General features: G+C 44.1%; 1 protein-coding gene across 1 annotated transcript; it reads left to right on the top strand.

Annotated features, from left to right (window-relative positions):
- Nucleotides 1-3,154: 3,154 nt before the first annotated feature.
- Nucleotides 3,155-5,071, top strand: LOC134968679 (zinc finger MYM-type protein 1-like). The gene is made up of 2 exons (XM_063944197.1): nucleotides 3,155-3,907; nucleotides 4,178-5,071. Exons 1-2 carry the CDS (start codon nucleotides 3,314-3,316, stop codon nucleotides 5,069-5,071), a joined length of 1,488 nt encoding a protein of 495 aa, XP_063800267.1. The 5' UTR covers nucleotides 3,155-3,313.
- Nucleotides 5,072-14,788: the final 9,717 nt, after the last annotated feature.

Here is a 14,788-nt window from a genome sequence, read left to right as displayed (position 1 = left end):
ACTCGGAATGAGGGCCATTGAATTTCACTTTATTATTTTATTTCAGGAATATATTGTGGACAAAATGGCTGATACCAATATGGTTGTTATCAAGTGTATAATTCTAAATAAAGGAAATGCCAATCGAGCCATTTATCAATATTTCAATGTTGTGAAATAATAAAGGCCCATACACACGGTGAGATGCGGGCTATGCCCGATTCTCACTATGCGACAGGGGCTAGGTCGGCACATAGTCAGTATCGCAAGCACACTCATTATGTGCTTGCGATACTGACTAAGGGGGTCATTCTGAGTTGATCACTACCTGCATCAGTCTTAAAAACAGCAGTTCTGCACATGCGTATGCGGCGCAATGCGCATGCGCCTCGTACGGGCACAACGAATGATGTTGTTTTGCACAGGGTCTAGCAAAGCATTTCAGTCGCACTGGTGGCCGTAGTGTGATTGATATGAAGTGGGCGTTTCTGGGTGTCAACTGACCGTTTTCAGGGAGTGTTCGGAAAAATGCAGGCGTTCCAGGAAAAACGCAGGCATGGCTCGGCGAACGCTGGGTGGGTTTGTGACATCAAAACAGGAACTACACATTCTGAAGTGATCTCAAGCGCTGAGTAGGTTTTGAGCTACTCTGAAACTGCACAAGAAAAACTTTGTAGCTGCTCTGCGATACATTCGTTCACACTTCTGCTAAGCTAAAATAAACTCCCAGTGGGAGGCGGCATAGCGTTTGCACGGCTGCTAAAAACTGCTAGCGAGCGAACAACTTGGAATGACCCCCTATGTGCGATTTTTGCTAAGTGTCAATTTTGACTATCTCTTCTATAGAGATAGTCGAAATTGACTTGCCTGCACAGTCTATCTAGGCTTGCGATGCCAACCACGTATCTGCATTGAATCGGGATCGCAAAGTGATTTTCACCTTGCGATCTGCACTAACTTTACTTACTATTTTGACTATATAGTCAAAATCGTAAGAAAATATCTCACCGTATGTACACACCATAAATGTAGATTTTTCCTGTGATTTATTAATTTTAAAAAAATGTTATGTTGAATGCAATGTTCTTTTAATGCATCACTAATTAAAATGAACTTATGAAAAAATAAATAATAAAATGATGATATATATGTGTACAGTATACATACTAGCTGTTCTACTTGTTCTTCGCACGGGAGTTTCCCCGTTTCCCCACCACTGCCACTCACTGTGCAGCATGCGCAAAGCGAGAGGGGATGGCACCAATGACACACTGCTCTTCGCACCACTCCGAGGCTGACACTGCCTGAGCCAGCCAACTGCGTGCTATCCTAAAAACATTGACTGCCGTGCTGAAAACATGCGGGCACATGAATAAAAACGAATTTTGTACTTAAACCATAGCATATACGGTACAAAGTGACAGGAACATTTTTGTAGTTTATTCAATTCTACACACTGGAGGTACAATCCAAATGTGGATCTGATTGTCCGTTTGTGTGTTAAAGTTCGGTTCATGCAACGGAAGGCACGCATCTGTAATTATGTCATTATGTCATCCCCCTTTTCATCCCCTTAGAGAAGGTTTATTAAAATTCTAATTACGTAGTTTTCCTATTTCCCACCTGAAGAAAACCTATGTTACATTTTAGCTATTTCCCAAAATATCGGGAAGTAAGAGAATTAGTGATAAGTCAGTGAGTGAGTGAGGGCTTTTGCATATATATATATATATATATATATATATATAGATTCGGAGCTCCTCTGCAAGTCACTCAGACAAGTTCTTGCTAGCCTAAATACTACTTGATAACTACTACCAAGATGGCAGATGTTTATACTCCTAACACCTGCTTCATTGTAGGCTGCATTTGGGGGCCATTTATTATAAATCGCATATTGAAAGCGATCTGGAAGGGATCTTACCACCTGGGATCGCATTGCAATATGCGATCATACATATCGTCTGGATGTATGATCCAGCACAGGCAGGGACAGGGACTCTGAAAGGAACCCGTCCCTGAGATGTGCTGTGATGGCTGCTGGGGGCTTTGCGCATGTGTGGTCAGCTCAGACTGCACAAAAACTAGGGGAACCTCTGCCAGCTAGAAATGCGATGTGTAGCCCATAGACTACAATGGGCTACCGCCATCTTCAGATGGCAGTAGCTGCGGGGACCAATATCGGGAATGGGGGTGCGACTGCTGGCGGGAATAGAGGGATCGCAGCAGGAATGAATCGGAGGTCCCTCCTATATACATTGCAGAGATACATAATATTTGGGGCTATCTCCAGAAAAATTGGTGTTTTTGGGGACATAGCTGCAAATATTGTTTGATAAATGGGCCCCTAAGTTTTAGGGTGACTGAGATAAAATCCAAGATGATATGGCAGAAAGGCATTCAGTGATGCTGACCAATACAGATTATGACAAATCTGGGGAGGAGAGATAGATTTGAGTATCATGCATATGCAGATGACACTGAAATCCAAAAGAGCTGATTAGTTATTTATGTATAGCTTTATGAAAACACTACAGCAAAAAGGTTTTTTTTTTCAGTTGGGTTTCCACCATGGCAGACAGAAAAAATAAATTATCTGGTGCACAGTATCGAAAACGGAGGGCTGAAAAGGAAAAGGAACAAGGCAAGCAAGAAGGTTCATTTCTTAAGTATCTTCGGCCACAACATCGGGATGATGAAGGTAGCTCTACTTCAAAGATTCAACCTGAGACTGAAACAGAGACAACAGTTTTGTCTACAGCCTCACAAGCTGACAAAGAGTATGAGGAACATACTGAAGATGTTGAAGAGGAACATACTGAAGATGTTGAAGAGGACCATACTGAAGATGTTGAAGAGGAACCATGTGAAGTCCAGCTGGATCAAGAAGTGATACAAAGTGAAAGTAGCTCCAGCTTCAGCTATAGTGACCCTGCTACCTGGATAAAGTGTGATGATAATTTACGACAAATTTTGGTGGAACATGGGCCAGAACAGGTTCAGCAGTTTAAGTTTCCTAAAGATGCCAATAAGAGAAGATTTCTAACAAATCATTACAAAAGAAGACTTCCTAATGGAGACCTAATGCACCGTCAGTGGCTACAATATTCTATATCAAATGACTCTGTATTTTGCTTCTGTTGCAACTTGCAAGTTGTTTGGTAATTACACAAACCCGCCATCATCTCTCTCTGATAAAGGATCCAAAGATTGGAAGAACATCACTGCAATTTTGTCACAACATGAGAGAAGTAATGCACATTTGGTCAATTTTCAAAACTGGAAGGAGCTTGAAATACGATTGAAAAACAAAAAAACAATTGATGAAGAACATATGCGCATTATTAAACAAAAGGAAAAGTACTGGCAGCAAATCCTTGAACGATTGATTGCTTTAGTGAGAGTTCTTGGTATACAAAATCTGGCCTTCCGTGGAACCAATGAAAAATTGCACACAGCTGGAAATGGCAACTTCCTGAAATTTATTGAATATCTTGCTTTGTTCGACCCCGTAATGGATGAACATATTCGTAAAATAAGAGATAAAGAGACCTATGTACACTACCTTGGAAAAGATATACAGAATGAACTAATTCAGCTTTTATCCAACATTATCAAAGAAGAAATTCTTAAATCTGCTCAAGTTGCAAAGTATTTTTCTATAATTATTGATTGTACACCCGATGTAAGCCACGTTGAACAAATGACCATGAACCTTCGCTTTGTGAACATAGCTTCATTAACTGATGATTGCGAACCTGTACGCATTAAAGAACATTTCTTAGGATTTCTGCCACTAAAGGAAACAACTGGTGCTGGTATGACAGAAATTATCCTTCACCAGCTAGAAGAGATGTCATTGCCTGTTGCTAATTTACGTGGTCAAGGCTATGATAACGGAAGCAATATAAAAGGGAAGGAAAATGGTGTGCAACGAAGAATTATGGATATTAACCCAAGAGCATTGTTTGTTCCTTGCAGTGCACATTCTTTGAATTTAGTTGTGAATGATGCTGCAAAGTGTTGTTTGGAGGCCACATCTTTCTTTGCTCTCGTACAACATGTGTATGTGTACTTCTCAGCATCCACACGTCGATGGGATGTTCTAATGCGCCATGTGCCTAGTCTTACGGTTAAGCCATTGAGTGAAACAAGATGGGAAAGTCGAATTGATGCCTTGAAGCCTCTTCGCTTTCAGCTTGGTGATATTTATGATGCCCTATTTGAAATCTATAATGACAATACCCTCACTGGAGCATCTGGCAACACCTCAAGAATAGAGGCACAAGGTCTTGCAAAAGGCATTTCTAATTTCAAGTTTGTCATTTCTCTAGTGGTTTGGTTTGGTATATTGTTTGAGGTCAATATGACAAGCAAACAGCTTCAGACAAAAGAATTTGACATACATAATGCCATTAAACAACTGAATGAAACAAAGAAGTTTCTTGTAGACTGCAGGAGTGATGAAGGGTTTGGGAAAGTACTGGAAGAGGCCGGTGAACTTGCTGAGGCACTTGGGATACCAGCACAGTTCGAAGTAGATCCTGTTCGCATTAGTAGAAAGAGGAAGCAGTTCATATATGAAGCAGAGGATGCGCCTATTCAGAATCCAAAGGAAAAATTCAAAGTGAACTTTTATTTTGCTGTGCTTGATACAGCTGTGCAATCAGTTGAAGAAAGATTCACGCAGATGAATCAAATTAGTTCTGTGTTTGGCTTCCTCTATAATGTTCACAGTTTACAGAATAGAACATCACAGCAAATTATGGAAGATTGTTGCAAGTTAGAGCAAGCTTTACAACATGGCGACTCCAAAGATATTGATGCTTCTGATTTATGCAGTGAATTACAAAGTATTGCAAGGCGGGTTCCAGAGTGTACATCTCCACAAGATGTATTCAACTTTTTGTGTAAAAATGAGCTGATAGATGTTGTCCCCAACACATGTATTGCTCTTCGCATCCTTTTGACCCTCCCTGTGTCTGTGGCCAGTGGCGAGAGAAGCTTTTCCAAGCTAAAGTTGATCAAAACATATATTCGATCTTCCATGCTGCAAGAAAGACTTGTTGGTCTCTCTCTTTTGTCAATATAACATGAGATCGCACAAAAAGTGGATCTGGAAGAGCTTGTCTCTAAATTTGCTAAATTAAAAGCGCGGAAAGTAAAAATCTAATCTTTTTTTGCATTTCTTCCACTACATTTCCTGTACAAAATGTTCATGTTATTACTGTTAGTATTATTTATTGTTACACTGTTTCCAGTACATTTCCTGTACAAAGTGTTAATGTTATTACTGTTACTACTATAGTGTTATTTATTGTTGCACTTCTTCCAGTACATTTCCTGTACAAAGCGTTAATGTTATTACTGTTACAGTGTTATTTATTGTTGCACTTCTTCCAGTACATTTCCTGTATAAAATGTTAATGTTATTACTGTTACAGTGTTATTTATTGTTGCACTTCTTCCAGTACATTTCCTGTATAAAATGTTAATGTTATTACTGTTACAGTGTTATTTATTGTTGCACTTCTTCCAGTACATTTCCTGTATAAAATGTTAATGTTATTACTGTTACAATGTTATTTATTGTTGCACTTCTTCCAGTACATGCCCTGTAAAAAGTGCCAATGTTACTACTGTTACAGTGTTATTTATTGTTGCACTTCTTCCAGTACATGCCCTGTAAAACGTGCCAATGTTACTACTGTTACAATGTTATTTATTGTTGCAATAATTTATGTTGTTAATCTAAAAATAAATCTAATGATAATTTGAAAAGTCAAGTGTGTATGTGAGCAGCTGGGGGGAGGGTATCGGGGAAGGCAGGGGCGGTATTGTATAGCTTTGCCTAGGGCGCCTATAAACCTTGCACCAGCCCTGGACATGGAGGAGGTGGATGCGTCATTCTCAGGGGAAAGAGAAGGGCCAGATGAGTATAGGGAAGCATAGAAGTCCTTGAGGACTGAGACAATCTGGACATTGGAGGATGTTAGGGATCCGTCTGGTTTCCTTAGGGGGTGAACTAAAGAAGAGGGTCTCGTGCCGTTTAACATATTAGTTAGCAGTTTACCGGACTTGTTCCCAAACCGGTGATAACGGTAATTTACGGCATATAAGGATTTATTACCTCTGCTATTTAAGTATTCATTGAAGTGAGTCTTAGCAGTAAGGTATACCTGCTTATTACTCATAGTAGGGCTTTGGCAATAAGCTGAGTAGGTAGTGGATAGCAGACTCTGCAATGATAAATAAGTGGCGGCATATGATTTGTTTAGACGGGCCACATATGACAGAATGTTTCCCCGTAGAACCGACTTAGCTGCTTGCCAAAATAGAGGGGGATTGTCAATCGCGTGGGACTGATTATTTGCGTTGTATTCCTCCCAATCTAGTTTGAAGCATTGTTTTAAATTCCAAGGAGGTCAGAAGGTGGGATGGGAAACGCCATATGATTTTGTTAGGGGGTTCGTCAGAAACGTGCAAAGAGAACCACTGCAGAGAATGATCCGAGACAGATATCGGCTCAATCTCCACGGACGAGACTCTTGTGAACAAGGCCAGGGACAGCAACAGATAGTCTATGCGAGACAGAGTGTGATAGGCTGCAGACATACAGGTATACATCTTGACAGTGGGATTAACAACTCTCCAGGTGTCCACTAGGGACAATTGTGTGGCAAAATGGGGAATACCGTACTTGGGAAGTGAGAGAGAGTGTGAGGGGGCGGATGACCTGTCCAGGTAAACATCTGAGATGAGGTTGAAATCACTGCAGACCATCAGACCTTCATCCATATATGGTGTCAATAACGTAATCAGTTTCACAAAAAAGTGTCTTTTGTACACTGTCGGGGCATATACATTACATAAGGTGTATCGTTTGGAGTGTAGTGTAATGTGTGCGATGACAAACTTGCCTTCCGTGTCAGGAATAATTTTTAGAAGCTCGCAGGGGAGCTGGCGTTTAATCAATATGGCTACTCCACGGGACCTGGAATCAAAAGAAGCACTAGCTAATAATTTCCATCCCAACATTTGTAATTTCAGCATTTCTGCGGGAACCAAATGTGCCTCCTGAATAAATACAATATTTTAACTGTAATCTATTACAGTACAGTAAAATTTTCCTCTGCTTCACAGGGGAGTTAAAGCCCCCCACATTTAAGGACCCAATCTTAATTTCAGCCATATTGTATACACATGCATTGTAATCTGAATTGTAAGGTATCCAGGGAGGAAGAGCGTAGAACTAGTAGAGCACATAGGGGGGCAGGGGGGGGGGGGAAGGACACTGGGGGAACAACAGAGGGGGGACACACAGACACAGACCAAACACTAAAGAACACGACTAGCGCGTTCAGGACAGCTATGACAGTGGCGTGCGGTGAGGTTAGTGGCTGGTGAGGCACTACAGCCATAATGCCCGCCGAATCCTGCCGATGACCCCTACCGCCACAGAGCCAATGCCCGCTGAGCCGATGCCCGAGCCGATGCCCGCTGCCACTGCCAATGGCTTATAAACTTGCCCACAATCAACTGACCCAGCCCTCCACCACTAATTTGCATCTCAGTCCGATGCCGCCAATGCCCGCTGCCTGCCTGCTCATCATACTTGAGATATATTGTACATTTTTATAGAAATTTTTTTTTGTGTTTGGGAAGGGAGTGGGAGGAGAACATAAATGCAATTCTGTTGTCAGGACTTCCATTAACTTAATGGAGAAGGGGTTGAATGGGTTAAAAAATGTCAAAAAAAAATTGTGTGGGGTCCCCCCTCCTAAGTATAACCAGCCTCGGGCTCTTTGAGCCAGTCCTGGTTGTTTAAATACTGGGGGAAAAATTGGACAGGGGTTCCCCGTATTTAGACAACCAGCACCGGGCTCTTAGTCCGGTCCTGGTTCCAAAAATACGGGGGACAAAAGACGTAGGGGTCCCCCGTATTTTTAAAACCAGCACCGGGCTCCACTAGCCAGGGACATAATGCCACAGCCGGGGGACACATTTATGTAGGTCCCTGCGGCCGTGGCATTACCCCCCCAACTAGTCACCCCTGGCCGGGGTTCCCTGGAGGAGTGGGGACCCCTTAGATGAAGGGGTCCCCCCCTCCAAGCACCCAAGGGCCAGGGGTGAAGCCCGAGGCTGTCCCCTCCATCCGTGGGCGGTGGATGGGAGGCTGATAGCCATAAGAGTGTTAAAAAAAGAATATTGTTTTTTGTTGTGGAACTACAAGGCCCAGCAAGCCTCCCCTGCTTGCTGGTACTTGGAGACAACAAGAAATATAGCCAAGCGCTCGATACACACCAATCTAGATGCAGCCAACAAATAAGGCTTCTCAACCTTATCAGAAGAAAAAAATCGTAATGCAAAAGTATTTGTGGCGCATACAGATTGGGCAACAAAATTTATTGCTTCATTTCAAAAAACAACAATAAAATTTAATACATCATATAAATATCACCACCGGCCGGTAATTTAAACACTTTAAAAACATAAAATATGCTCTTTTTTGTCTGGTCAATATGAATAAATTAAACAAAAACTCATCCAGCAATATCCTCTATGGTGTATACTTTGACTGCTTTCCTAGATCAGTCCACTTAGATAATGTAGCAGTTCTTCAGGATATTTAGAAACACTTGTATCGCTGTAGAGATAATGTAACAATATGGCAAAGTAGCACACTGCATGCTGATCCTTCCAACCAGCAGAATCGCTGGTAGCTATATATAGAAGATTTCAATCAGAACAGCGTGCCAATGGCCCTCATTCCGAGTCGTTCGCTCTGTATTTTTCTTCGCATCGCAGCGTTTTTCTGCTTAGTACGCATGCGCAATGTTCGCACTGCGACTGCGCCAAGTAATTTTGCTATGAAGATAGTATTTTTACTCACGGCTTTTTCTTCGCTCCGGCGATCGTAGTGTGATTGACAGGAAATGGGTGTTACTGGGCGGAAACACGGCGTTTTATGGGAATGTGGATAAAAACGCTACCGTTTCCGGAAAAAACGCGGGAGTGGCTGGAGAAACGGAGGAGTATCTGGGCGAACGCTGGGTGTGTTTGTGACGTCAAACCAGGAACGACAAGCACTGAACTGATCGCAGATGCCGAGTAAGGTTGAAGCTACTCTGAAACTGCTAAGTAGTTTGTAATCGCAATATTGCGAATACATCGTTCGCAATTTTAAGAAGCTAAGATTCACTCCCAGTAGGCGGCGGCTTAGCGTGTGTAACTCTGCTAAAATCGCCTTGCGAGCGAACAACTCGGAATGAGGGCCAATGTCCGTTCAGTGATTTGAATCCGGTAAAAGTTTTAAAGCTTAATTCTTTACAATGTCTGGCCAGACAAAATATAAATGCTCACCGCTCTCTTCCAGCATTAGAATCTCCGTGGCTTCCTCCCGGCTGCTGGTGCTTATAACCCTTTCAAGCAGTCATCTCTGGAGGAGGTCATCCGTGTAGATCCAATAAATATTGCTGGCGGTGGGCAGTATAATGGTCAGTGGTATAAGGTAAAAATGTATGAGTCCTTAAGGACTCATACTTAAGGACTCATACACTTTTACCTTATACCACTGACCATTATACTGCCCACCGCCAGCAATATTTATTGGATCTACACGGATGACCTCCTCCAGAGATGACTGCTTGAAAGGGTTATAAGCACCAGCAGCCGGGAGGAAGCCACGGAGATTCTAATGCTGGAAGAGAGCGGTGAGCATTTATATTTTGTCTGGCCAGACATTGTAAAGAATTAAGCTTTAAAACTTTTACCGGATTCAAATCACTGAACGGACATTGGTACGCTGTTCTGATTGAAATCTTCTATATATAGCTACCAGCGATTTTGCTGGTTGGAAGGATCAGCGTGCAGTGTGCTACTTTGCCATATTGTTACATTATCTCTACAGCGATACAAGTGTTTCTAAATATCCTGAAGAACTGCTACATTATCTAAGTGGACTGATCTAGGAAAGCAGTCAAAGTATACACCATAGAGGATATTGCTGGATGAGTTTTTGTTTAATTTATTCATATTGACCAGACAAAAAAGAGCATATTTTATGTTTTTAAAGTGTTTAAATTACCGGCCGGTGGTGATATTTATATGATGTATTAAATTTTATTGTTGTTTTTTGAAATGAAGCAATAAATTTTGTTGCCCAATCTGTATGCGCCACAAATACTTTTGCATTACGATTTGGTACTTGGAGAACCTCAAGTACCAGCATGCAGGGAAATAATGGACCCGCTGGTACCTGTAGTTCTACAAAAAAAAAATACCCAAATAAAAACACAACACACACACCGTGACAGTAAAAATTTATTACATCACACTTACACACTCACACATACTTACCTACATCCCACGCCGGTCACGTCCACTTGTCCAGTAGAATCCAATAGGGCCGATACCTGTAAAAATGAGAGACAGATTACTTACCTACATCCCACGCCGATCACGTCCACTTGTCCAGTAGAATCCAATAGGGCCGATACCTGTAAAAATGAGAGACAGATTACTTACCTACATCCCACGCCGGTCACGTCCTCTTGTCCAGTAGAATCCAATAGGGCCGATACCTGTAAAAATGAGAGACAGATTACTTACCTACATCCCACGCCGGTCACGTCCACTTGTCCAGTAGAATCCAATAGGGCCGATACCTGTAAAAATGAGAGACAGATTACTTACCTACATCCCACGCCGGTCACGTCCACTTGTCCAGTAGAATCCAATAGGGCCGATACCTGTAAAAATGAGAGACAGATTACTTACCTACATCCCCCGCCGGTCACGTCCACTTGTCCAGTAGAATCCAATAGGGCCGATACCTGTAAAAATGAGAGACAGATTACTTACCTACATCCCACGCCGGTCACGTCCACTTGTCCAGTAGAATCCAATAGGGCCGATACCTGTAAAAATGAGAGACAGATTACTTACCTACATCCCACGCCGGTCACGTCCACTTGTCCAGTAGAATCCAATAGGGCCGATACCTGTAAAAATGAGAGACAGATTACTTACCTACATCCCACGCCGGTCACGTCCACTTGTCCAGTAGAATCCAATAGGGCCGATACCTGTAAAAATGAGAGACAGATTACTTACCTACATCCCACGCCGGTCACGTCCACTTGTCCAGTAGAATCCAATAGGGCCGATACCTGTAAAAATGAGAGACAGATTACTTACCTACATCCCACGCCGGTCACGTCCACTTGTCCAGTAGAATCCAATAGGGCCGATACCTGTAAAAATGAGAGACAGATTACTTACCTACATCCCCCGCCGGTCACGTCCACTTGTCCAGTAGAATCCAATAGGGCCGATACCTGTAAAAATGAGAGACAGATTACTTACCTACATCCCACGCCGGTCACGTCCACTTGTCCAGTAGAATCCAATAGGGCCGATACCTGTAAAAATGAGAGACAGATTACTTACCTACATCCCACTCCGGTCACGTCCACTTGTCCAGTAGAATCCAATAGGGCCGATACCTGTAAAAATGAGAGACAGATTACTTACCTACATCCCCCGCCGGTCACGTCCACTTGTCCAGTAGAATCCAATAGGGCCGATACCTGTAAAAATGAGAGACAGATTACTTACCTACATCCCACGCCGGTCACGTCCACTTGTCCAGTAGAATCCAATAGGGCCGATACCTGTAAAAATGAGAGACAGATTACTTACCTACATCCCACTCCGGTCACGTCCACTTGTCCAGTAGAATCCAATAGGGCCGATACCTGTAAAAATGAGAGACAGATTACTTACCTACATCCCCCGCCGGTCACGTCCACTTGTCCAGTAGAATCCAATAGGGCCGATACCTGTAAAAATGAGAGACAGATTACTTACCTACATCCCACGCCGGTCACGTCCACTTGTCCAGTAGAATCCAATAAGGCCGATACCTGTAAAAAAATTAACATTAAACTTCAATCCACAGGAGGGGGGAAAAGAGGAGAGAGAGGAGAGAGAGAGAGAGAGAGGAGAGAGAGAGAGAGAGAGGGGGGAGAGAGAGAGAGAGGAGAGAGAGAGAAGAGAGAGAGACTCTCTGACTAACCTGCTGCTGGCTGTGAGTGGGAGGAGGTCGGGGGTGAGCCGCAAACCGACCACTGCTGACAGCGGGAGGGCGGAGGAGGACGAAGGGAGAGACGAGGGGAGGACGGGGCGGACGGAGCCAGCCGGAGCCAATGGAGAAGGACGGGGGGGAGAACCGTACACCACTGCTGTCAGCGGGAGGAGGTCGGGGGAGAGCCGCAAACCGCTGCTGACAGCGGGAGGGCGGAGGAGGACGAAGGGAGAGACGGGGCGGACGGAGCCAGCCGTAGCCAATGGAGAAGGACGGGGGGGAGAACTGTACACCGCTGCTGTCAGCGGGAGAGCCGCAAACCGCGCTGACAGCGGGAGGGCGGTAGAGGACGGAGGAGGTCGAAGGGAGAGATGGGCCGGACGGAGCCAGCCGAGGAGAGACGAGGGGAGAACCGCACACCGCTGCTGTCAGCGGGAGGAGGACGGGGAGAGCCGCACACACTCACCGCTGGGACCCGCCGCGTCTGGGTGATTGGACAAGCGGATCCAGCACTGGATCCACTGTCCAATCACAAGTGCCTCGCTGACATGGGGGTGGTGTCCCTGTCAGCGAGGCACTCTTTTCAGTGCCGCTTTTACGCTTTTTTTGAATGGGCTTTTAAAGCCCAGTGCTTGGCCCCGCCCCCCGCTCTGTTCCGTCTGCATTGTGTTTGGGAGGCACTGCTATCAGTGCCTCCCAAACACATATAAGCACAGAAAATTATTAGAATTAAATAAAGAACATACTTATGACACAGAATATGTGTCATAAGTATCTTCTTTATATTATTTTAATAATTAATCACAGGGGAGGCACTGCCTCCCCTGCCTCCCCTGACTGCACGTCCCTGAGCTATGAAACAATCACATAACTTCCGGATGCCCGGAAAAATTTGGAGAACCATTAGGTACAGAGACCAAACCAACATAAACCCGGAGCATTACTCCCTCCGTGCCCGGGGAGAATTGAGATCATGAATCCTCATCTTAAGGCGGGACAACATGTAATGGACCAGGAGCCATGTATGAGCATAAAGAACATAAATTGCAATAACATGAGACAAAAACTTTGAGACAGAGCAGCTTGCATGCGGTTAGCAACAACAGTGGGGAGATGAAAACTGGTGTGTTCCGCAGTGTCAGTTAGGATCAGAGATGTCTGCATCTGAGCGAGAGCGACCTTCACAGAGGAAGTCAGCAGCGTCATGCGGGGTGGTAAAGTCATAATGTCTATCCTTGTCGAAGATACGTAATTTAGCGGGAAATATCAATGCAAATTTTCTCTTGTCGGCAATGAGCCGGGAGCAGATAGGGGAGAAAGCACGTCGTGCTTTCGTCAATTCGTCAGAAAAGTCTTGAAAAAGTCTGAGGTTTTTGCCTTCCCAATTCAGGACAGGCTGTTTCCTGGAGGCACGCCATATTTCCAACTTATGTGTGTAACTCAGACATTTAAAGATGGTCACTCTGGGGCGGGTGTCAGTCGGACGGGGAGGGGGACCAATACGATGCACCCGTTCTATAACCATATCTTTACAGGCATCTTGAATGCAAAGGAGGCCACTTTTAAGGATTCAGGCAAACCCACGACCCTAATGTTAATCCGTCTGGAACGATTTTCGATTTCCTCCAGCTTATTAATAAAGGCATAGTTATCTTTTTCAAGACGTTTAATTTCACACTGCATATCAGCGATATTGTGAGCCATGGAGCCTATCCTGTTCTCCACTGTGGAGACCCGTGTGTTTAAGTGCTGCAGCTGCGCTGTGATATCACTCACCGCCTTGGTCAGCAGCGGGCCCATGGTGGATGAGATAGCGTCCACTAGATACCCATACAGAAGCGGGCTGTCACAGTGCCTGGGTGAGGACGTCGGGTCAGAGTCCTGCGTATCCGCCACAGACTTCTTGGACGCCGGGGTTTGTTCGAGGGAGACGCCGTCCGGCGCCATGACAGGGACCGCTCCTCTCTTCACTTGTAGCAGCGCCTGCTGCGTGGCGGTAACAAATTTGTCCATCCCAGATGGACCTCAGGTGAGGAGGATTAAAGTGGTGAGGTTTGGAGGCGGTAAGGCCTTGTAAAAGTGGCAGTTTAGCCGGGCACGGAGCGGAGCTGTGAGATGGAGCAGCTCACTCCATGCACCCGGAACCGTAAGTGAGAGATATATTCTTTATGGTAAGAACTTACCGTTGATAACGGTATTTCTCCTAAGTCCACAGGATCCACAGGGATCCCACCCTGAAGCACCTGATTTGAGGATCCTCTCACTCACTAACCTCTTTCTTCTTGTACGGAAGGGTGTGCATGTGTGTTCTTCTCGCCTCATTACTCTATGATGTTCCTGCCTCGAGCTTTGGAAAAACAACTGATTTGCCTGAGCCATGAGGTGGGGATATATGGACGGGCCCATTGCATGCTGTGAGGCCGATAGCTTTGACCGTTTGGTGCAAATTTGCTGTTGCATCATCAAATAACGTTATCAACGGTAAGTTATTACCATAACGAATATATTATGCAACAGTGCCAATAACATTGATTTGCTGGACTGTTAATGTGGCAAGCAGTTTCTAAGCAGAAAAAAATAGGTGAATATCAGAAACATTAGGATGGAGTATAATAAACATTCACTTAAAAAATGTTCTAGCACCAATACAGTTGAAACTCCATTGAGAAAAAAATTAAGACAATAACAATCTCAGACAAAAGTGGTGTACATGTACACTTC

The sequence above is a fragment of the Pseudophryne corroboree genome, chromosome 11, assembly GCF_028390025.1.
Source record: "Pseudophryne corroboree isolate aPseCor3 chromosome 11, aPseCor3.hap2, whole genome shotgun sequence".
NCBI classification, from domain to species: Eukaryota; Metazoa; Chordata; class Amphibia; order Anura; family Myobatrachidae; genus Pseudophryne; species Pseudophryne corroboree.
The sequence above is the reverse complement of the archived record's forward strand: the minus strand, read 5'-3'. Positions and strand labels throughout refer to the sequence as shown.